This window comes from Ursus maritimus, unplaced genomic scaffold, assembly GCF_017311325.1.
Source record: "Ursus maritimus isolate PB19 unplaced genomic scaffold, ASM1731132v1 scaffold_8, whole genome shotgun sequence".
Taxonomy (NCBI): Eukaryota; Metazoa; Chordata; class Mammalia; order Carnivora; family Ursidae; genus Ursus; species Ursus maritimus.
In genome coordinates, this window is record NW_024426996.1 from 17335880 (window position 1) to 17358277 (window position 22398).

Here is a 22398-nt window from a genome sequence, read left to right on the forward strand (position 1 = left end):
ATACTCTGCTGTTGTTGAAGTAGTCTGTAGATGTCAATGAAATCCAGTTGACTGATGGTGCTGGAGAGTTCAACTATGTCCTTACTGATTTTCTGCCTGTTGGATCTGTCCGTTTCTGATAAGGGGGTGCTGAGGTCTCTAAATCTAACAGTGGATTCATCTATGTGTCCTTGCTCTTCTATTGGTTTTTGCCTCATGTATTTTAATGCTCTGTTGTTGATGCTCTGGTTTTAATTGAGCATTTTATAATTCCATTTTCTCCCTTCTCTCTTAGCATATCAACTGTATATATATTTTAAAATTTTGTTAGTTACCTTCCAGTTTGCAATATACATTTACAACTATCTAAGCCCATATTTAAACACGATACTGTTTCATGGGCAGTACAGCAGTCTTATGAGACTATTCCCAATTTCTGCCTCCCATCATTGCTGCCATTCATTTTACTTACCCATATGCTATAAACATTAAAAAATTGTAGCTATTATCCTGAACAAAGTCATCTTCTAGTTAAACTAAAAATTTTTTAAAAGATTTTATTTTACCTTCCTCTGTTTGTTTTCCAATGCTATTCCTTTATCCAAGTTTCTAACCCATACCATTTCCTACCCCCTGAAGAACTTTTAGCCCTTCTTGTAAGGCAGGTCTCCTGGCAACAAATTTCTTCAGTTTTTGCTGAGAGACTCTTCTTCTTCTTTCACTTTTAAAGGATAATTGTGCTGGATATTATCCTCCACCGGTGAACTTTTTCTTTCAGCTTCTTAAATATCTACACTCTATTTCTGCTTGCATGGTTTCTGACGAGAAATCCAATATAATTCTTATCCATGTTCCTTTATAGAAAAGGTGTTTCTGGGGCACCGGGGTGGCACAGTCAGTTGAGTGACCAAGTTTTGATTTTGGCTCAAGTCCTGATCTCAGAGTCGTGAGATCAAGCCCTGCATCAGGCTCCGCGCTCAGCACAGAGTCTGCCTGGGACTCTCTCCCTCTCACTTGTGCTCTCTCACTCTAAAAACAAACAAATAAATCTTAAAAAAAAAAAAAAAAAAAAAAAAAAAAAAAAAAAAAAAAAAAAAAGTATTTTTTCCCCCTAGCTTCTTTCAAGATTTTTTTGTCCTTGTTTTCTGCAGTTTACATATGATATGCTTAGGTGTAGATCTTTTTGGTATTTATCATGCTTGCTCTTTTCTATGCTTCCTGGACCCGTGGCTTGGTGTCCATCATTAATTTTGCAAAATAGCCATTCTTATTTCAAATCTCTCTTCTGTTCCTTTCTTCTCCTGGTATTCCCATTATACCTATGTTATAGCTTATATAATTGTCTGACAGTTGTTAGTTGTTTTTTTTTTTCCTATTTGCATTTCAGTTTGGAAAGTTTTTACTGACATATTTTCAAGCTCACTGATTTTTCTTCAGGCATGTTCAGTCTGGTGATTAGTCCATCAAAGGCATCTCCATTTCTGTTAGGGTTTTATTTCTAGCATTTTTTTTTTTTTAATTCTTAGAGTTTCCATCTCTCTACTTACATTACCCATCTGTTTTTGGATGTTGCCTACTTTTTCCACTAAAAACCCTTAGCAAATTGAGCACAGCTGTTTTAAATTCTTGGTCTGATTAATTCAAACATCCTTGCCATACCCGTCTGATTCTGATGCTGGATTTGTCTCTTCAGATTGTAATTTTGGGGGCTTCCGGGTGGGTCAGTCAGTCAAGCAACTGACTCTTGACTTCCGCTCAGGTCATGGTCTCAGGTGTGTGAGATAGAGCCCTCCATTGGGCTCTGTCTGCCCTAGGCATGGAGCCTACTTAAGATTCTCTTTTCCTCTGCCCCTCACCCCCCCTCTGAAACAGTAACAACAACAAAACAAACTGTGTTTTTGTTTTTATGTTTGTTTGCCTTTTCACTGTGCTTTGTAGTTTTTTTGATTGAAAGCCAATTATGTATCAGCTAAACAGGAACTGAGGAAATTAGGCTTTTAGTATAAGGTTTTATGTTGATCCAAGTAGGAGCTAGGCTGCATTTAATATTTGCTATAGTTGTGTAGGAGACTTCAGTTTCCTCTCTTCCTTGTTTTCATTCTCCCCTGTTGTACTGTTTCCCTAAGAATACTTTCTTGAAGAGTGTATCCTATCGCTCTCAAATTCCACCATGATGACACTGGAGCCCCGTTTGATATAACGGATTCGGGAAGTATTGTATAATCTTATGATTCTAAATCTGCTTATACTTAACCTGAGTCCCTGGGCTGTGACCTTCTGAAGTGTTTGTAAGTCCTTTTTTTCCTCCTCTTATGCAACATAGGCTACAGGGGGCTAGAACTGTGTAACTGCCCTTGCCCCAGGTTGGATAAGGCTCTGGTAACGCAGTTTTCCTTAGAGGGCAGGCTTTTGTCATGGAAGATGATCCAGGTGTATTTCACAATAGTTACGTTCCCTTTCCCAGTCCTGCCTGAAACACAGGGTATCCTGATCTCAATCCTGAGAACCTGACTGGGTTCCTGGGGATAAATCCTAGAGAGTGTAGGGCCTCCTCTGAAAGCGGGCCCGCAGGGGGTTTTAACTGTCAAGCTAGTTTACACTCAGCCTCCAGTAACTTGTCAAAGTTACCATGTCACTGTTCATTTCAGTTACTGCTCCAGTAGCTTCTGCTCCCCGTAAGCTCTCTCAACTACGATTCTGTCTTTCCAGTTTTTGCGGTAGTTTGTCCTATGACCTCAATTCTCTGGTAGAACAAGAAAAGCCATCGATTTTCAGCCTGTTCAGCCTTTTTCTTATCATGAGGATGGAGTGATGACTTCCAGGCTCTTCACATGTGGGAGCTGAAACTGGAAATTGCCTACAAACTCATTTTTAAAAGTCCTTTTCTCTACAAAGCTAGCCTGAAATCACCCTCTCTGAAGAGCCTTCCCAGACCTGTCTCTAAGAACGAAAAGCTCCTTCCTATATGCAACTACAAGTATTCCACGTGCTGTCTCTTGGCTCTGTGACCGACTGGCTGGAGAACAGGCATTATGGCATAGCTTTTCGGTTCTAGCGTACGGTATAAATCAGCGTCTATAGAAATGAAAAGAAAAATGAACTCGCTAATTAAAAACAAAGTACTACTTTTATTTGGCCCACTTCTCCATTTATTAGAATTACCACATTTGGAGAGGCACGAAGCACTTTTAAGTTTTACATGACTACAAAGTTATCACAAATCCCAAACTTTTTAGCCACGGATATTTCTCTTACTCCGTTTAAAGAAAAAGCTTTCAAAACATTTGAGTTAGCTTGATACACAGAGACCCTGGATATATGGGAACTACATATTTTTAAACGCTTGCGCTTCCTGTTCTAACAATGTCTCCTTTAAATGGAATCCAGCATAAAAGGGATTGAAATACGTAAGGTCATGATGCAAATGCTTTGGAGAGACAGTGAAATTAATCTGTACAACATCGTAAAAGCTGTCGTGTGCACAGAGCTTTGCAAGGGTTCACTGGGCCATCTGCGCCTCCATGGCTTGTGCTGTCCACTCTGGTGCCGTCTGACTAATCTTTTCCAGCAGGTTATTCACTTGGAAACAAAGGGACTGGATCTGTTTGTCCCACGTCGGCAGGGCTTCCCGTGCTACACAAAAGAAGGACAACGTACACAGTTTAACATTATTCCATATATTCACAGCAAGTGTGAGGTAAAAGATGAACACAGCAGTATTCATTTTCAAAAATCCATCCCCAAAATCTTGGCTAATAAATTAAACTAATTAAGCAATATTAAGGAAAGTACCCAAATTACTGGCACAAAGTACAAAACCAAAAAACACATCCACACAGATTCATGTTATTATTATTCATGAAAACAAAATAAAACCAACCAATCAAAGCACCTCAATCACAAAAACCACCACAATAAAAGCCTCACTGAACCCATCTCATCACGTCTCTTGATTGATAAGACTCTGCCACCTACTGGAGAAAGCAAATCTCTTTATACAGTCAAGGCTGTCTCTACTGGACTCTGAGGGATAGTTTAATGTTTAAACAAAAAAACAAAAAAAACTCAACATGAAAACACCAGGATTTTCTCTGCACCAGCAATATGCAGTTAGAAATGGTAAGCTTGGGGGAATATCCCATTCAAAACAGGACCCAAATTTACAAAAATGGGCACAGAATTAATGAAAAAAAAACACTAAACTAAAAAAAAATTTTAATAAAGGACACAAAATAACTTGGATAGATACAAACGACAGTCCCAGATGGAAAGATGCAATATAACAAATAAAAGGTCATTCCCTATTAATACATACATTTTTAAAAATTACGAAGATAATCCCCCCTGTTTTGCTTTCTCAACAGGACAAAATTATTAAAGTTAATATGAAAGAATTGATGTTTGAGAATAGCCAAGATGATTTTGAAAATTAAGAACAGCGGCAACACTGTAGTATATCTCTACAGTGGAATGAAGTACTGCTTCCACGCTACGACAGGAACGGAACCAGAAAGCACTCTGTGAAGTGAGACAAGTCAAAGGTCACGTAGTGCACAACTGCATTTCTATGAACAGGTAAACCCAGAGCTAAAATCCAGACTGGCGGCTGCCAGGGGCTGGAAGAAGGAGGGATGAGGAGCAATGCTTAATGGGCACAAGATTTCCTTTTCGGAAGATGAAAATGTTTCGGAACGAGGTAGAGTTGGTGGTTGCACAACACTGTGAACCTACTAAACGCCACTGAATTGCTCGCTTTAAAATGGTTAATGTTATGTGAATTTCAACTCAATAAAAACATATAGCAGCGGAGGTGTAGGAGATGCTTTCCGACAGTAAAATTTACTATAAGTTTGTTTACTACCATATTGTTACAGATCAGTGGAACCAAACAGATTACTGAAAGAGATCCAAACATGTATGTGGAGCCTAATAACTGTCAAAGATCAGAAAGTATGTTTTACTTAATAAATAGTACTTATAAATTAGCAATCCGTCTTAAAACATGATAAACTAGACCACACCTTAAAATTATACACAAAAATGAACTGTAGACAGATTATATTTCTAAACATAAAATAAATAAAAATATTAGAAGAAATTTTAGAAAGATAGCAGTTTTACCCCAAAGTGAATGAGTCCTTTTAAAACAATACAGGAAACTAAAAAGCCATAAAATTAAAAATTGAAATATTTGGCTGCATAAGAATTTTAAAATGTGTTTATAGTACATATTGCCTTACTTCAGAAACACAACTGACAGAATGGGAAAAATATGTGTAACACATATAACAAACAAGAGCTTAAATTATCATTAAGCCCAAAGCTATAGCAAATTGATACGAGAGGTCTGAAGGAGAGGTATAGGGGAAGAAAGGAAATAGACCAGAAAAACTAACATCGATTCACAGAAGAAGAATGCTAATGGCCAATACATGGAAAGATATTAAACTTTACTAGTGCCAAGGAAATACACATTAAAAATAATGTAGTATTTCCTCCCCTTCTATTAGCAAAACATATAAAGGAATAATATACAGCTGTTCAACATTCATTCTCTCATAATGGTGAAAGTGTAAATACCTACACCTAGAAAGGCAAATATAAGCACTGTCTGCATAGAGATGGCAACTCAATCAATGGAAACAGATGAGATTACCAAGGGAAACAGTATAGAGTGAGGAAGAAAAGGCCTGGAGTAAGCCCTAAGCAACTGCAATATTTCTACTTAAAGGCACTATAGAATCTACAAAGATGACTGGAAGAATACGTGGAAAAGGAGGAGGGAAAGCAGGAGAATGGGGTGAAAGAGATGAAGGAATCAAGATGGTGTGGGTGGCGGGGATCAAAAAGAAGTGGAGGATCAGTGCTACTCCATTATGCTGAAAAGTCAAAATGAGGCCTGAAAAACAAAAAGATCTTTGTTCAAATGGGAGAGACGCAAGTATGTTTAAATACTGATGGAAAGAAGCCAACAGAGCAAGAAAGAATGAAAACAGACAACATAACTGCTAATTTCAAGTTCCTAAAAAGTTGTTTTTGAGAGGGAAGGACACCAGTCAGAGAACGGATCTCAAAGCACAAGGAGAACTGGAAAGGGAGACAGAAACCACCTCTGGTAAAACACAGGGGAAGAAAAAGATAATCAAATGATACTTAAAATTCAGAAGTTTTATAAATCTGATCAAGAAGTTAATTTAATTTCACACGGATAGATTTTTTTTTTCTCTGTGAAATAGGAAACAAGGTTTGCTGCTGAGAGTGGAGGAGGAGAGAACTCCGAGATTTAAGAAAAGTGAAATCTAGAAATACCCATTGCAGTGTAGAAAAAAAGAGTGGATTAGAGAAATGTGTCAAGAATCCCAGGTACTGTTGAGAAGCCACGACCTTGAATTTGCAGTGGTTATCAATCTGTCTGGTGTTCTGACTCTTCTCCAGCAACATCTGTTAGCTACCCGAGTACAGGAATGAAAAAGATGGAGAATGGGTTCATTCCAGGTGAAGTTTTCCTGAACAGCTGGAACAAAAAGTTAACAAGCAAGTCATCTAGAGCACCTGTGAAACGGTAATTAAAATAATGATCAGGGCGCCTGGGTGGCTCAGTCGGCTGAGTGACCAACTCTTGGTTTCAGCTCAGGACATGATCTCAGGGTCCTGGGCCTGAGCCCTGTGTTGGGCTCAGCGTGGAGTCTGCTGGAGATTCTCTCTCTCTCCCTTTGCCCCTCCCCTGCTCATGCTCTCTCTCTCTCACTCACTCTCTCTCTCACTCACTCTAAATTAAAAATAAATAAAATCTTAAAAAAAAAGAGAAAGAAACATATAATGAATCATGGATGCCAAGCTGGATAAGAAGAGGAGTGAAGACAAAAAAGGGGTGGGCTGACTGGAAAAAAGTAAACATTAATGGACTGGAGGCTTGAAAGGAGTCAAGGAAGAGCTGAAGTAGAACTTAACTGACACAGACTGCTAGAAAGACTGGAAAAAGGTTATGGTGAGAATGGGGTATTTTAAATTCAAATCTTACAAGTAGCATGGTTCCAGGTACAGCAAGGTCTGTGATGGAAATGAGATAGGAACAGGGGTAACAGACAAGGTAATACACAAGAGTCAGGAGATGATGGACTTCTCTGTCTGCCTCCGTGAGTTCAATGCGCTGCTGAAGAGGAAACCCAGTGGCATCTCTACATGCCTGACACAATGGTATGGGGGAAGTGTCTGATGAGTCAGTGAATGAACTGGTATAATGATTCCAGTTTCAAATTTTTCCACAGCATAAAAAATGCTGCATTAAGTAGAGTCACGAATGTAAGTTCATAAAAATTATTTTAAATTATTTATTTGGGAAATAAGTTCATTCCGGTTAGTAGTATACTGGGTCAAAGGAAATTGTTCAACATGTCCTAATCATAAATATACAAGAGTTTCCTGCCATTTCATTACGACAGAAATAAGCAAAACCTCTTACTTTCAAAATGAACTATTCCATCAATCTGATCAATAAATCCATTCATACGTCCTTCTGTTATCATTTGTGATGCTATTTTTTCTGCCTGTAAAAAAAAATACAAAGAAACAATGAACTCTCACAAACTTTATCATATCTAACAGTTACTTACATACAAGAGAACTGAAGTCTCTTGGTTTAGCTACCCACACATTTTCTGTATCTGTTCATCGGCCATTCATCACAAGATTAATCTTGTAAATCTGCCTATTTTATCCCCCAGTTCTTTCTGGGTATAATAGATTATTTTAAGTTAACTGGGATCTGTTTTACTTGTGATTTTGGGACAAGAACCTAGCACTTACCAATTTCTTCCTCTGCTTAAAACCAAACTAACAATTTTTATTCTGAGATCCACACCTCAAAAAAAAAAACTAAACTAGTTTTTCTTTTTATTTCATTTAAATTTTCACAGTGTTTACCACCTAAAAAATTCTTCAAGAAAGTAATATTTTGAAGGAGGAATGATGTTCAAATTTAAAAGGGAATTAAAAAGGGGCACCTGGCTCCCTCAGCTGGTAGAGCATGGGACTCTTTATCTCAGGGTTGAGTTTGGGCCCCATAAGTGATTAAAAAAATAAAATCTTTTTAAAAAAATTACATAAATAAATAAAAATTAAAAGGATTTTAAAGACAATTAAAGGGGGGTGCCTGGGTGGCTCAATCTATTGAGCATCTGCCTTCGGCTCAGGTCATGATCTCGGGGTCCTGGGATTGAGTCCCACATCAGGCTTCCTGTTCAGTGGGGGCTCTGCTTCTCCCTCTCTCCCTCCCTTTGTGCTCTCCCTCTCTCTTTCTCAAATAAATAAATAAAATCCTTAAAAAAAATAAAGACATTAAAGGGAACCAAAAGGTCCTCTACCCAGCTCCTAAAGACATGTTTCATGTTTACTATGTGTAAGCAAACTGGCTTAGGACTTGGTCATTTTAGTAACTCTGACCATCTTCACAATCAATCCTTTTTTTTTTTTTTTTTAAAGATTTTTATTTTTATTTATTTGACAGAGATAGAGACAGCCAGTGAGAGAGGGAACACAAGCAGGGGGAGTGGGAGAGGAAGAAGCAGGCTCATAGCGGAGGAGCCTGATGTGGGGCTCGATCCCATAACGCCGGGATCACGCCCTGAGCCGAAGGCAGACGCTTAACCGCTGTGCCACCCAGGCGCCCCTCACAATCAATCCTAAACAGACTGTACTACCATTTATTGTTAAATATATATTCACTTCCCTAAGTCTCAGCCTAAGAAGAAAGTATCTTTTAACGGGAACTTTAGCTTTGGTTCCCAAATTGTTCCATTTCCTGTACTGTGTATGGAATGTGTACAAGTAAAGGAACTGTGTTAGGAAATTCTAAATCAATTTAGATGTGACCCATTACTACATGACTTTAAGGTATGTAAGTCAGGTAAAAGTAAACTGATTGCTTATTTTTACTTATTTAAAATTAAGAGAATGTTTTTAAATGATACCTGAAATACCCTCTAAATACTACTGGTATTTTTGTTGGTATTTGTACAGAGCCAACCAAACCCTTATCATAACTAAAAAGGAAATTAATTTCCTACTAACTCAGTCAAATTAAGATAAATCAAGCATAAAAGTTACAACAGAATAGCCTAGAGAATTACCACAGTTATTCTTTCAAACAGTTGAAATATTTAACCTTTGAGTCAATCTAGAGCAGAAAAAGAAATAAGGCATGTATCAAAACCTCAAGTTCATCAGAAATCAGAAAACACTATGACGTGGATTTAAACAGACATTAAACAAAGATTCTCACAAAATGGGTATCATAACCTGGAATCCCTTTAAGATTTTCATTCTAGGTCACTTTATCATAAAATACAGTTTAAAAAAAAAAAAAACTAAGACAATTTCATTACAGTACTACTTTAACATTCAAATAGTTTATTTCCATTTTCCTGAGGCTTTTTATGTGTTTTTTAATGCAGTTGCCAACATTTGTCAATTACATATTTTCTCATTACATCAATAATTTACTTTCTTAACTTCTTTTTTATATATTGGAAACAAGAAAATACCTTAGCTGCAGGGATCTCTAAAAGAGCTCCAAGTTCTTCAAAGGTAATATTATTATATAATTTGCTTGCAGACAACAAATTATGTTCAATAACAGCTCTGTCCAAGATGCTAGAACCTTAAATAAATATAAATAAGACAGTTACAAGCTTGAAACTTGTTTTACATTTTTTTCTAAAAAAGATGTATTTATTTGAGCGAGAGTGAGTGGGCAGGAGGGGCAGAGGTAGGGGAGAGAGACTCTCAGGCAGACTCCACGCACAGCCCAACGTGGATCACGACCTGATCCAAAACCGAGAGTCAGACGCTCAACCGACTGCGCCTCCCAGGTGCCTCTTGTTTTACACTTTTAAAAGACTCATCCTTATTTTTCTAAAAATTTCTACACATGTAACAACTCATAATCATTTTCTTTATTCCTCTTACAAAATTGTAGAAGGAAAATGCCTTATTTGGTAGAGTTTGAATAATACACAACTAAATACAAATAACATATTTAGAAAATAAGTGATTGGCAAGTAGTTACTAACTGGCTGAATGGATTTAACCCTTTAGGTTCGGGGTTCTACCTCCTTAGGATAGCTATCAGATTCATTAACTTAACTCTTCTTGCTATTAGCACAACCTTTATTATCAAGAAGCAACAAAACCAACATGTAACCTGTTCTGCAAGCTTGATAAAGTCAATACGTGTACAGCTCAACAGAAATACCTCTCTTCTTTTGGGCATTCCATATGCCCCTTACTGGGAGCCAAAGATGAGAAATGTCTGGAGGTAGGGCCAGCTAACCACGAGACATCAGGTACAGCATCCTCCCCTAAGTGAAGTGACAAAAGGCCTGACGAAGTGCTGGACATAAGGCCCCATTCTGAAGGTGTCTGACTGCTAGGCTCACCCAATCCTTTTTTTTTTTTTTTTAATTTCCAGGTTTATGGAGATATAATTGACATAATGTTGTTGTTGTTTTTAACTTCAATGATTTTTTTCAAGTTTTTATTTAAATTCCAGTTAGTTATCATAGTGTTACATTAGTTTAAGGTATAGAATCTAATGATTCATCTCTTATATCCAACACCCAGTGCTCATCACAAGTGCTTTCCTTAATACCTATCACCCATTTAATGAGTCCCCCTGCCCACCCAAAATTGACAAACTGATTTTAAAATTCATTCCACTGGGACTCAGAGGAGCCAAAACAATCTTGGGAGAAACAAAACAAAACAAAACAAAACAAAGTTGGAGGACTCACACGTCCCAATTTCAAAACTTGCTATAAAGATAGAGCAGCTAAGACAGTGTGGTACTGGCATAAGGACAGGCACATAGAATAACGGAATAAAACTGAGACTCCAGAAATAAACCCTCACATTTATGGTCAACTGATTATCAATAAGGGTACCAAGATAATTCAATGGGGAACTTACAGACTCTTCAACAAATGGTGCTAGGGCAACTGGATATCCACATGCAAAGAATAAAAGTGGACCTTTACCTTACACCCTAAACAAAAACATGAACTCAGAATGAGTCAAATGTCTACATGTAAGAGCTACAACTATAAAACTTACAGAAGAAAACAGAGCAAATCTTCATGACCTTGGATTAGGCAATGGTTGCTTAGATATGACACTGAAAGTACAGGCAACAAAAAGGAGAAACAGATACCCTGGACTTCATCAAAATTAAAAACTTTAGTGTTTCAAAAGATACCCTCAAGAAAGTGAAGAAACAACACACAGAATGGGAGAAAATATTTGCAAATCATCTGATAATGATCAGGTCTGGAATATATAAAGAATTCCTATAATTTAGTAATAAAAGGACAAATAACCCAATTTAAAAACTGAAAAGGATCTGAACAGACTTTTCTCTAAAGATATACAAATAGCCAATAAGTACATGAAAAGCTGGGAATGCAAATCAAAATGATGAGATACCACTTCATACACTAGGATATCTAAATCAAAAAGACAGATAATAAATATGAGAGAAAATATGGAGAAATTAGAACCCGTACACACAGCTGGCAGGAAATGTAAAAAGGAGCAGCTGCTTTTGAAAACAGTCTTGCAACTTTTCAAAAGACTAAACACAGAGTTATCCTATGTCTCAGTCATTCCACTCCTAGGTAAATACCCAAAAGAATTAAAACCCTGTGTTCATACAAAAATTTTTTACATGGAAGATGGTGGAGGAGTAGGAGACCGTAATTTCTTCTGGTCCCAGGAATTTAGCTACATAGCTATCAAGTCATTCCAAACAACTGGGAACTCAACCAGAGATTTAAGAAAAGAATAGCTGCAACTCTACGAATAGAAAAACGAACACTTTTGCAAGGTAGGAGGTGCGGAGAGGTGAATCCGAGGTGATATATGGGAAGAAAGGCCCCAGGTGGGGCGTCTCCACCAGCCAGCTACCGGCGAGTGATAGAGCAGCAGAGCACAAAACCAGAACTATTAGAAGTCTGCTCCAAAGCCAAAGAAATGTTGAAAAAGAAAACCAGAACTGATGGCATCACAATTCCCGACTTTAAGCTATATTACAAAGCTGTAATAATCAAGACAGTACGGTACTGGCACAAAAACAGACACAGCTCAATGTAACAGAATAGAGAACCCAGAAATGGACCCTCAACTCTATGGTCAACTAATCTTCGACAAAGCAGGAAGAGTATTCACTGGAAAAAAGAGTCTCCTCAACAAATGGTGTTGGGAAAATTGGACAGCCACCCACATGCAGGAGAATGAAACAGGACCATTTCCTTTCACCATACACAAAAATACTCAAAATGGATGAAAGACCTAAATGTGAGACAGGAATCCATCAAAATCCTAGAGGAGAACACAGGCAGCAAATGCTTCAACCTTGGCCGCAGTTGCTAGACACATCTCCAAAAGGCAAGGCAAACAAAGGCAAAAATGAACCACTGGGACCAATCAAGATAAAAAGTTTTGCACAGCAAAGGAAACAGTTGACAAAACCAAAAGACAACCAACAGAATGGGGAGAAGATATTTCCAAATGACGTATCAGATAAAGGGCTGGTATCCAAAATCTATAAAGAACTTATCCCGAACTCCACACCTAAAGAACAAATAATCCAATCAAGAAATGGGCAGAAGACGTGAACAGACATTTCTGCAAAGAAGACACACAAATGGCCAACAGACACATGAAAAAGTGCTCAATATCATTTGGCATCAGGGAAATACAAATCAAAATCACAATGAGATACCACCTCACACCTGTCAGAATGGCTAAAATTAACAAGTCAGGAAACAACAAATATTGGTGAGGATGAACAGAAAGGGGAACTGCATTGTTGGTGGGAATGCCAGCTTGTGCAGCCACTCTCCACAGTATGGAGGTTCCTCAAAAAGTTGAAAATAGAGCTACCCTATGACCCAGCAATTGCACTAGTGGTTATTTACCCCAAAGATACAAATGTAGTGATCCAAAGGGGCAACTGCACCCCAATGTTTATAGCAGCAATGTCCACAACAGCCAAACTATGGAAAGAGCCCAGATGTCCAAATGATAGATGGATGGATAAAGAAGATGTGGCATACACACACACAATGGAATACTACACAGCCAAAAAATGAAATCTTGCCATTTGCAATGACCTGGATGGAACTAGAAGGTATTATGCTAAGTGAAATAACTGAATCAGAGAAAGACAATTATCATATGATCTCACTGATATGTGGAATTTAAGAAACAAGGCAGAGGATCATAGGGAAAGAGAAGAAAAAATAAACAAGACAAAACCAGAGAGGGAGACAAACCCTAAGAGACTCTTAATCATAGGAAACAAACTGAGGGTTGCTGGAGGGGAGGCAGGTGGAAGGATGTTGTAATGAGTGAGTGATGGACTCACGGTGGACTGGGTGATGGACACTAAGAAGGGCATATGATGTAATGAGCACTGGGTAAAGACTGATGAATCACAGACCTGTATCTCTAAAACCAATAATACATTAGATGTTAATTAACTGAATTAAATTTTTTTTAAATTTTACATGAATATTCATAGAAGCATTATTAATAGCCCAAAAGTGAAAATAACCTAAATGTCCATCAACTGATGAGGAAATAAAATGTGGTACATTCATATATAGAATATTATTTGGCAATAAAAAGGAATAAAGTGCTGATAAATGCTACGACATGGATAAACACTTTGCCAATTGGAAAGGCTATATATTGTGTGATTCCATTTATATGAAAAGCCCACCACAGACAAATCTATTGAGCAAAAAGCAGATTAGCAGTAATATTATATGATTGGGAATATACTAAAAAACAATGAATTGTAATTAAAAGAAAATTACGTCTCAAAATTGCTAATGCAGCAGGGTTGTAATGCCAACAAACAAAAATGTCCAAAAGGGATAAATAAGGAAAACTGTAAGGCCTAAAATGGAAGAAGACAAAACATCTGTCCTCTCTATATAGCTCCATATGAGAAATTTGAGAATCATTTGCATCCTGGGAGGTCCTAGCAAGTATCCTTTTTCGAAAAGAATCTTTTCACTTTCTTTTTCATAGCCAGAAAGCTCAAAGTCAAATCTGAAGCTTGACTATATCAATTCTGGAAACTTTTTCTTTTTAACTACCTTTTAACTTGTTTCTCAGACATCCCCTTGCAAAAAGAATTTAAAGCTGCTCAGAATACACAGAAAATAAAAGTAGCAACAATCAAAACACATACATACACACTATTTATAGGTGGGCTACAAATTTAATAAGCTTTCTAGCAGTCAAGATAAGAAAAACCAATCAGTTAATTAACTCAAAGTGTGTTTAATAAGATAAAAAACAACTGTTCAGGAGAATCACAACTGCAAGACTGTGAAGGAATTTTTCCTGAGGATTGCATAACGAATATCCTTTAGAAAAAAATACCTCCTTCAGAAACAAAGATGAGAATCAACTGGTTTGCTTCTTAAAGTACAAATTAAATGAAAAATTCAATAGGAGGTCACTATAAACCCTTCAGTGATCTGGTTTAACTCAGGGCAGTAAGACTGGGTGAAGTGTATACCTTTCAGCAAACCCCTGCATAAATGACTATAGCTAAATTCTCTGATATAGGATGACACTGAATCCAAGGAAGTGAGCCTAACAGATCTGTGTTTATCTTGACTTCTTTCATGTTTCTGATGCTCTGTTTATACTTTTATTATTACATACGTTATTGTTTTAAGGTACTTTAAAACCTCTGTAGACAAACATATATGAAGTGACTGATGTTATAAGTGAACAACTATTAAAAACTTTTCTGGAAAAGGTAGCCTGACAAAGCAAATACATCCCTTAACTAGGAAACATGACACCAAGTTTATTCTTACTAGCAACACTTCCACCCTGAATAACGTTAAGCAAGCTACTGTGCCAAATTTTACTCTATCTAAAATAGGACTGGATAATTATACCGTTAAAAACTGATGCTTAAAATTAATTAAGGTACTTATCAAAGGGTTTGAGTTTTTTAAAAACCAGGCACTCTGCCCTTACAATTACCAAAAACGCATTATTCTACAATATGCTTTCCAATAGGGCTATTTTTATAATTCAAACCGTCTGTATATAGTACTCATTTTCAGTCAATATAATACTCCTTTTTGGTCATCAAGTGTTAACAGAAAAATGTTACAGAAAGATATCAAGATGCTTCAAATTTAACACACTTTCCACTAGTGTGTACCTAAATATTTACTCCCACAAATTTATAAGACATGATCGTTACCATCAGCTGTAGTTGCTTTTTGGTGAGGCATCAACATGGCAGCAAATTCTTGAAGTTGATTTCCTCTGATGATCCTGTCTAGGTACATTTTCTCTAGGATCCCGTAAGCAGCAAGTTGCTGGCACCTTTCATCCTTAAAAAGAGTAGCTAGCATCCGAGAACGCTGCTGTCCTAAGGGAAACAAATGAGCATCAAATATTCTCACAATCTATTTCTCCAATAAGAAACTATGTTATGACTCCATTTTTGCCTACTAAAATATAGTCAATTGTCCTGATTTGTGGCAGTTATGTTCTACAAAGTTGCTGCCAACACTGAATTAGTGAATACTCGTAACTGCTATTCCAAAAAGAATGAGTGATATGTATTGACATACAAAGATTGCCAATATACAGGTATAGGAAAAAAGCAGGTTACAAAAGTATGTATATCATGCTACCGTTTATAAAAAAAGAGGATATACACAGATACTTTCACACTGAAGGAAATCCAAGTAACCAGTAAAAGTTCTTTAGAACTGGAAGCAGTGCCATTTTATGTACTGCCTTTTCAGTAACAAAAATACAATAAGTAAGGCCACTGCTTCATAAAGAATGAAATGTATACTGTGAACATGTCATTAGGCTCTCAAGTAAATACAGATCAATAAACAATCTAAAAAGGATTTAGAAAAGCCATGGCTTAGAATTATCAGCATTTCTTCTCAATGCCTTTTCTGCTTTATAAACTGAGTGATTTACATGCTATAATTTAGTAAAAAAGAACAAAGAATAGTTTATTTTTCATATTTACCAAAGAAAAGGATAAACGTGAGATCTAAAACTAAGGCTTGAAGGTTAAAAAAGAATCCCCAAAACAGTATGTTACTATCAATTCCTAGATTTTAATTTTTATTTCCCTCTATACAATTCTCACCTAATTTTGTTATTCATTTTTAAGAGACATATTAGGCAAACTAAACGTCATATTATCTCTCTTAATTACTCCTAACACATGTGGGTAATTGACTAACAATGCGTATTTAAAATTTTTTTAAGTTAGCAATCCATTTTATTGCTGTTTTTCACTGTTTAAATGTTTAAAATAAATTTACAATAATTATAATTGCAATAACACATCCCCTTGAAAAATAGTTCCCTGCTAAGTCCTCCAGTAGTAATGACCCTGAAATTATTAAGCAAAGGTAACTGACTGTTCATGAAAGCACGAATTACATGTTTACCTGCTGATGCCAAGATGGTACAGTGCAAAGCATGTTTTAAGGCCTCTAGTCTTTCACTTTCGTGCACTATTGTCTTGTAAGAGAGTTCATTGTACCTTTGTGCAGCTTCGATGAATTTTCTTCTATAATCAAGAACACGTGCATAGCATACCTATAGAGAGAAATTTTTCAATTAGGGGAAACAATTAAAAATCAAAGCAAAAAATAAGAGAGAGAATTTCTAACACATAACACCATTTATCAGATGTTCTGGAGCATCTTAGTAGAGCAGGCTTCTCCAATACAAAATCAATCCCGAATCAGTTCATCTGTTACCTTATAATGTATCTGTAACTGTTCATTGGTGGATTCATTCTGAAGCAATGATGCTCGATTTATGTAAGCCTCTGCCTGGACTGGGTCATCATCTTCCAGATATAGCCTAGCAATCTTCAGGTAAGTCTCCAGCTTATAATCTACATTGTACTGCCTAGGATGTAACAGAAAAACACAGAATGACTAAATATAGTATCAGCAAAATTTTTAAGAGTTGGAGAAAATACTTTTTCATTATACATATTCTGTTAATATAAGGGAATCAAATTTCTACTGCATTAGAGAAAATCCAAAAACTTATTTCCAAAATAAGTTTTATTGAATTTTTCTTATTTTTATCATGACTGTCCCATTGTATTTTAGCTTCCTTCAATCCTCAGATAATCTCACAAGTCAAATAACTTAAAAGAAAAAATGCCCGGTTGAGGGGTGTATCATATACTGCTGTTGGGGCTATAAATGAGTAAACCATCCTGGAAAACAATTTGGCAATATATTTTCCAACCACCCTTTGAACGCTTTAAAATTCATATATTCCTATCTCCTACATTTTACCTCTAGACAATAAATCCCAAGAAAATAATCAGGGATGTGTACACATATGTACAAGGAATATTCATCTGTAAAGTTACTCATAAATATCTATCAGGATATAACTGGGAATCACCTATGATGATATTTACAGTAAACTAAATTGTGGTACATAAAGACGGTAGAATAATATACAGTTGTTATAATCATTACTATATGATAATAGTCATGTATTTTTGCTAAGTGAAAAAACAGGATAAAACAGTCATGTAAGGGGCACCTGGGTGGCTCAGTCATTAAGCGTCTGCCTTCAGCTCAGGTCATGATCCAGCATCCTGGGATCAAGCCCCCGCATCCGGCTCCCTGCTCAGCGGGAAGCCTGCTTCTCCCTCTCCCACTCCCCCTGCTTGTGTTCCCTCTCTCGCTGTCTCTCTGTCAAATAAATAAATAAAATCTTAAAAAAAAAAAAAAAACCCAGCATGTAAGATACCATTAAAATGTATTTCTGTACATACATATGAGGATAGTAATAGCAATTATCTCTAGGTGTGGAGATTACAGGTGGTTTTCATTTTCTTTATCTCAGTGGCCACATTTTATGCAAGAAATGCATAACCAAACACCTCACATAATTCAAAACTCACAAAATTCAAGATTAATCCTTACAGAAAAATTAATCCTTTTTATTACCAGCAAAAGTGATGCCACCATGTGGCAAGAACGGAGTTTACAACTTACATGGCCCAAGCTCTGAGTTTACTTTTTAAATTTTTTTATACTAATTTGAATTTTTTCCATAAGTCATATATTACTAGCATTTTGTACTATACTATTTCCATTCACAACTCAAATTTACATGAACTTCTATAAACAGCACTATCCTTTTTTGAATTTTCCAATTTTATGCCAACTATATCTATTAAATTACTGTAATTATCAGAGTAAATCATTGTTTAGAGAAGCAAGTTCTCAATCGTTTATCCAGATTCAACTTTTAATCACTTTAAGGTTAATTTGTTTATAAAACTGCTAAAGTTTCAGTTCTCTGATATCCTCACAGATAAAGGTAATGCTACAGGACTATCAAAATGATAATTACCGTCACTTCAAAGAACAATACCTAATTTTATATTTATTTAAACTACTAGTGAAAATAAATCAATTGCCCTGTACTACGAAGAAAATGCTCCAGAGTAAGACCAAAGCAAATAAGAAAGCCCAACCTTTCCAAACCATTAAAGAAATAAAAATTAACAAGGTTAATTTTTTTTCGTACAATGTACTTGAGAAGAATGTTTCATAAAGTAGAGATGTTTTTAAAAATACTTATCAAAAGATAAGATTAACTGAATAAAAGTTATAAACTATCATCTTAATTCTAATTGTTTCTCCCTCTCACTTAGTCTAGCATCCCAAACCCGACAACTCACTGCGACCTCTAAACCACTGAACTCATTATATTGTTACTGTCTTCTTCCCCTTAAAGGCCTCACTTCACTCCTTACCTAGTTTATCCCCTATGGTCAATCACTGTTAATTACTGAATTGAATATGCACTCATCTCCCTTGTCCATCTCTTGCTGTCACACTTGCTGGGCAACATCATAACTGTGATTAAACTTAAGTTTGCCTACTCCTTTCCTGTACCCATGTAGCTGAACTCTGATGGAGAAAAACACTTAACCAATCTGAATGATCTCATTTCAATCACTACACTCTTCAGATGAGCCCTTAATGTTGCCAAGTATATTCCTAGTCCACTCACTCTCCTAGACTATTTTTTCTCCTTTTTTGTCTTCCCCCAACTTCAACACTCCCACCCTCATCCACATCTCCAGCTGATGACCGATTCTGACTTCACTAAGAACACCGAAGCCATCAAAGAATACTTGCCTAAACTCCACCACCACATTGCTAATATCAGCACCCACATACTCTGTATTCCTGGCTGTTATTGTAGATCACCGGGGGCTATTCTGCCCATCAGGGAACGTGTGGCGATGTCTACAGACATGCTGATTGTCACAAATAGGGGCGACGATGCTATTGGCATCTAATGATAAAGGTCTGGGATGCTTGCCAAGCATCTTGGAACACACAGCACAACCCTGAAACCAAAGAATTATTCCATTTAAAATGTCAACAGTGCTGGGGTTGAGAAACTCAGTCACAGATGAATTATCTGTGCTTCTACCTAAAGCCTATCCCTCCACTAGTTTCCTTCCCCTCCTATCTACTCCTGCCAGAATCCTCTCCCTTACTCCCCCATATCAAATTGTTGCTTTCCAAAAAATAAAAGAAAAATCATGAAAGAAAAGATAATCTCTGCTGCTTCTACCCTATTTCTCTGTTCCCTTTTGTGAAAACTTTTGCAAAGAGTTGCCTATACATACCATCTCTAATTCTTCTCTTCCCATTCCAACCACGCTTACCATTTCACCAAAACAGCTTTTGTCAAGTGTCTCAATGACATCCACATCACTAACTCCAATGGGTGACTCTCACTCCTCATCTTACTTGACCTAGAACACCATAGCTGATCACTTGCTCCTTGATATGTTTTCCTCATTTGGCTTCTAGGCCACCACACTCCACTTCTTCTGGTTTTCTTCTTACCTAAATCCTTCTCATTTCCTCCTGCCCCTGAGCTCTTTAATGCCACAGTGCTCCAGGAATCAGTACTCAGTCTTATCTGTATTTCCTCCCTTGGGGATCTCATCGATATAATGGCTTTAAATTCCATCAATGACTTCCAAATGTAGCCCAGATCTCTCTCCTAAACTACAGATTAATACATTCAACCCCTACTAGATACTTCCACTTGGTTATCACATGTCCAAAATGGAACTCTTGATCTTCCCTCCAAGACTATTCTTCAATACTCAGTAGATGGCGATTCCATGTTTCCAGTTGTTCAGACCAAAACCAGGATTTATTTTGGCTTTTTTTCTCATACTCAGATATCTAAGCACCAGAAAATCCTTAGCTCTACCTTTAAAACATATCCAGAATCCAACATTTCTCACAATCTTCATCTTCTCTGCAGTAGTACATAAACCTCTTAACTCATGTCCTTCTATCACTACTTGCCTACAGTTATTCTCAACCCAGTCATCAGAATGATTTTCTAAAATATAAGTCAGATCATGTCACTCTTCCATACAAAATCCTCCAATGGCTCCCCCTCATTTCACTTAAAGAAAAGCTAAAGGCCTTACAATGACTTACAAGAACCTACATAAGCTGGTTGTCAGTCGTCTCTGATCTCAGCCCCCCACCTTTCCTTGGCTCACTCCACTCCACCCACACTGGTATCCTTGATCTTCTGAAAACACTCCAGGCATGCTCCTGTCTTAGGGCCTTTACATTAGCCATCCTCTCTAAGAGGATCTACTAATAGTCTTCCCTCAGCTCATAGCCACTCCCTTACTTCCTTCAAGTGTCTGAGAAGATGTATCTGGACCATCCTACCACTTCAATTACCCTACTTAATGGTACAACCTGTTCCCCACTTTCCCTTTACTTTTCTTTATAGCACTTATCACCTTTTTACATACTACAAAATTTTTGTACTTATTAAATTGTTTACAATGTTTCTTTCATTACAATGTGAGAAAAGACATAAGTGAACAATGATACATATCCTATATACATCCCCATCCAATATCCACTATTTACTATACTTTTGTCCTGTTTCCAAAGGAATTCCCACCAACACTTGGGCTGCATTTCTCCAATCTTCTTCTTTCTCATATATGGATGCAAGATGCTGTCTTATTGAAGCAACCTGGAATAGTAGGTAGACATGTTAAATTATTTCAACTGACATTAGTGACTAAAATAAATGAATGCTACATTAATCTATTGTGATAATGCTTTCATTCAACGTATTAAGCTGAGAAGTAAACAGTACAAGTTTAACTAGACACCCCAATTTTTTAAATGAATTTTGCATTCACAGAATATCAAAATACTGATACTGAAATTAACACGTCTGCAATGTGAATTATGGCAATAATTTAGTTTAAATATTAAATTTTACTTTTATGTTAACTGCATATATAATGCTGGAGTTTTCCTATGACTTTAGCCTTATTAACAATTTACTCATTCTTAAAAATTGCCCAAAGAGTAATATTTGGTTCGTAAATCAAACTGTAGTATCTGAGCAAATGTCAGCTGGAGTTACAACGTCCTAATATTTATTTTTACATTGTAACGTGCTGTTTGGCACACTGTTTTGTCGAAAATAAAATTGGATGATCACCTCCTTTAAAAATGTAATATCTCTCAAAATAACTGCTGCTATCTCATGTTCAAAAATCACTGCTCTAGATTTTTACCTGCTCCTCAAATGAAATGACTCTAGGCTGGATCTTTTCCAAGGTGAAATGATAGATTTCTTTGGCGGTGCTATCAGGCAGGTTAGGGAGATGTGTACAGAAATCAGTCAGCAACTGTCGAGAGATCACGAGACTGACATTCTCATTTACCACTTGTCAAAAAAAAAAAAAAAGATAAGAAAACATGAGTAATTTATAAGTTTTCATTAAGCAATCACTTTTTACCTAAAATTAACTTTAAAAACAATATATATAAGTACAACCTTCCATGCATTATTCAGGGATTTCCACACCCATATCATCTTATATTATAGAATCAGTTTTCCTTATGTTGAATTATTTGATTACATAATGACTGCACCAAACCTGTAAAAATCCCATAATTTTTCTAAGAAATAGAAATGGCTGGGGAAAAGTTTTGTTTTACATTTGAGAATTTTATATTATTCCTTCTCCTCCTTATTTTTCTACAAAGGGAAGGCACAGAACCACCTATATTTTTATGTATGTACTTATTTCCCACTTGGTTACAAAAAGTAGTTAAAGAAGAAACAGTGAGATAATTTTCATGAAATTTAAATAGAGCAAGTAGTGACAGTTGCCGCTGCTTGTACTTTCCCAATAAAAACAAAAATTCACAGAATTGCTCACTGAAGTCAGCACTAGATGTACATACATATTTAATGACATTATTTATAAACACTTATGAGTTTTTA

General features: G+C 36.6%; 1 protein-coding gene across 3 annotated transcripts in view; it reads right to left on the reverse strand.

The window, feature by feature from the left end:
• Positions 1–3087: 3087 nt before the first annotated feature.
• Positions 3088–22398, reverse strand: part of COPS4 (COP9 signalosome subunit 4) — a 36174-nt gene continuing 16863 nt past the window's right edge. For 2 of the 3 annotated variants that reach the window (XM_008693301.2, XM_008693303.2), the window contains exons 3-10: positions 21683–21834; positions 21023–21126; positions 16809–16962; positions 16494–16644; positions 15272–15442; positions 9522–9637; positions 7442–7526; positions 3088–3612 (exon numbers count right to left, since the gene is read on the reverse strand). In XM_008693301.2, coding sequence (XP_008691523.1) covers positions 3479–3612; positions 7442–7526; positions 9522–9637; positions 15272–15442; positions 16494–16644; positions 16809–16962; positions 21023–21126; positions 21683–21834 — 1067 coding nt within the window. In that variant the 3' untranslated portion in view covers positions 3088–3478. The remainder of the gene's footprint in view (positions 3613–7441; positions 7527–9521; positions 9638–15271; positions 15443–16493; positions 16645–16808; positions 16963–21022; positions 21127–21682; positions 21835–22398) is intronic. The other variant, XM_008693304.2, reaches the window with a different exon arrangement.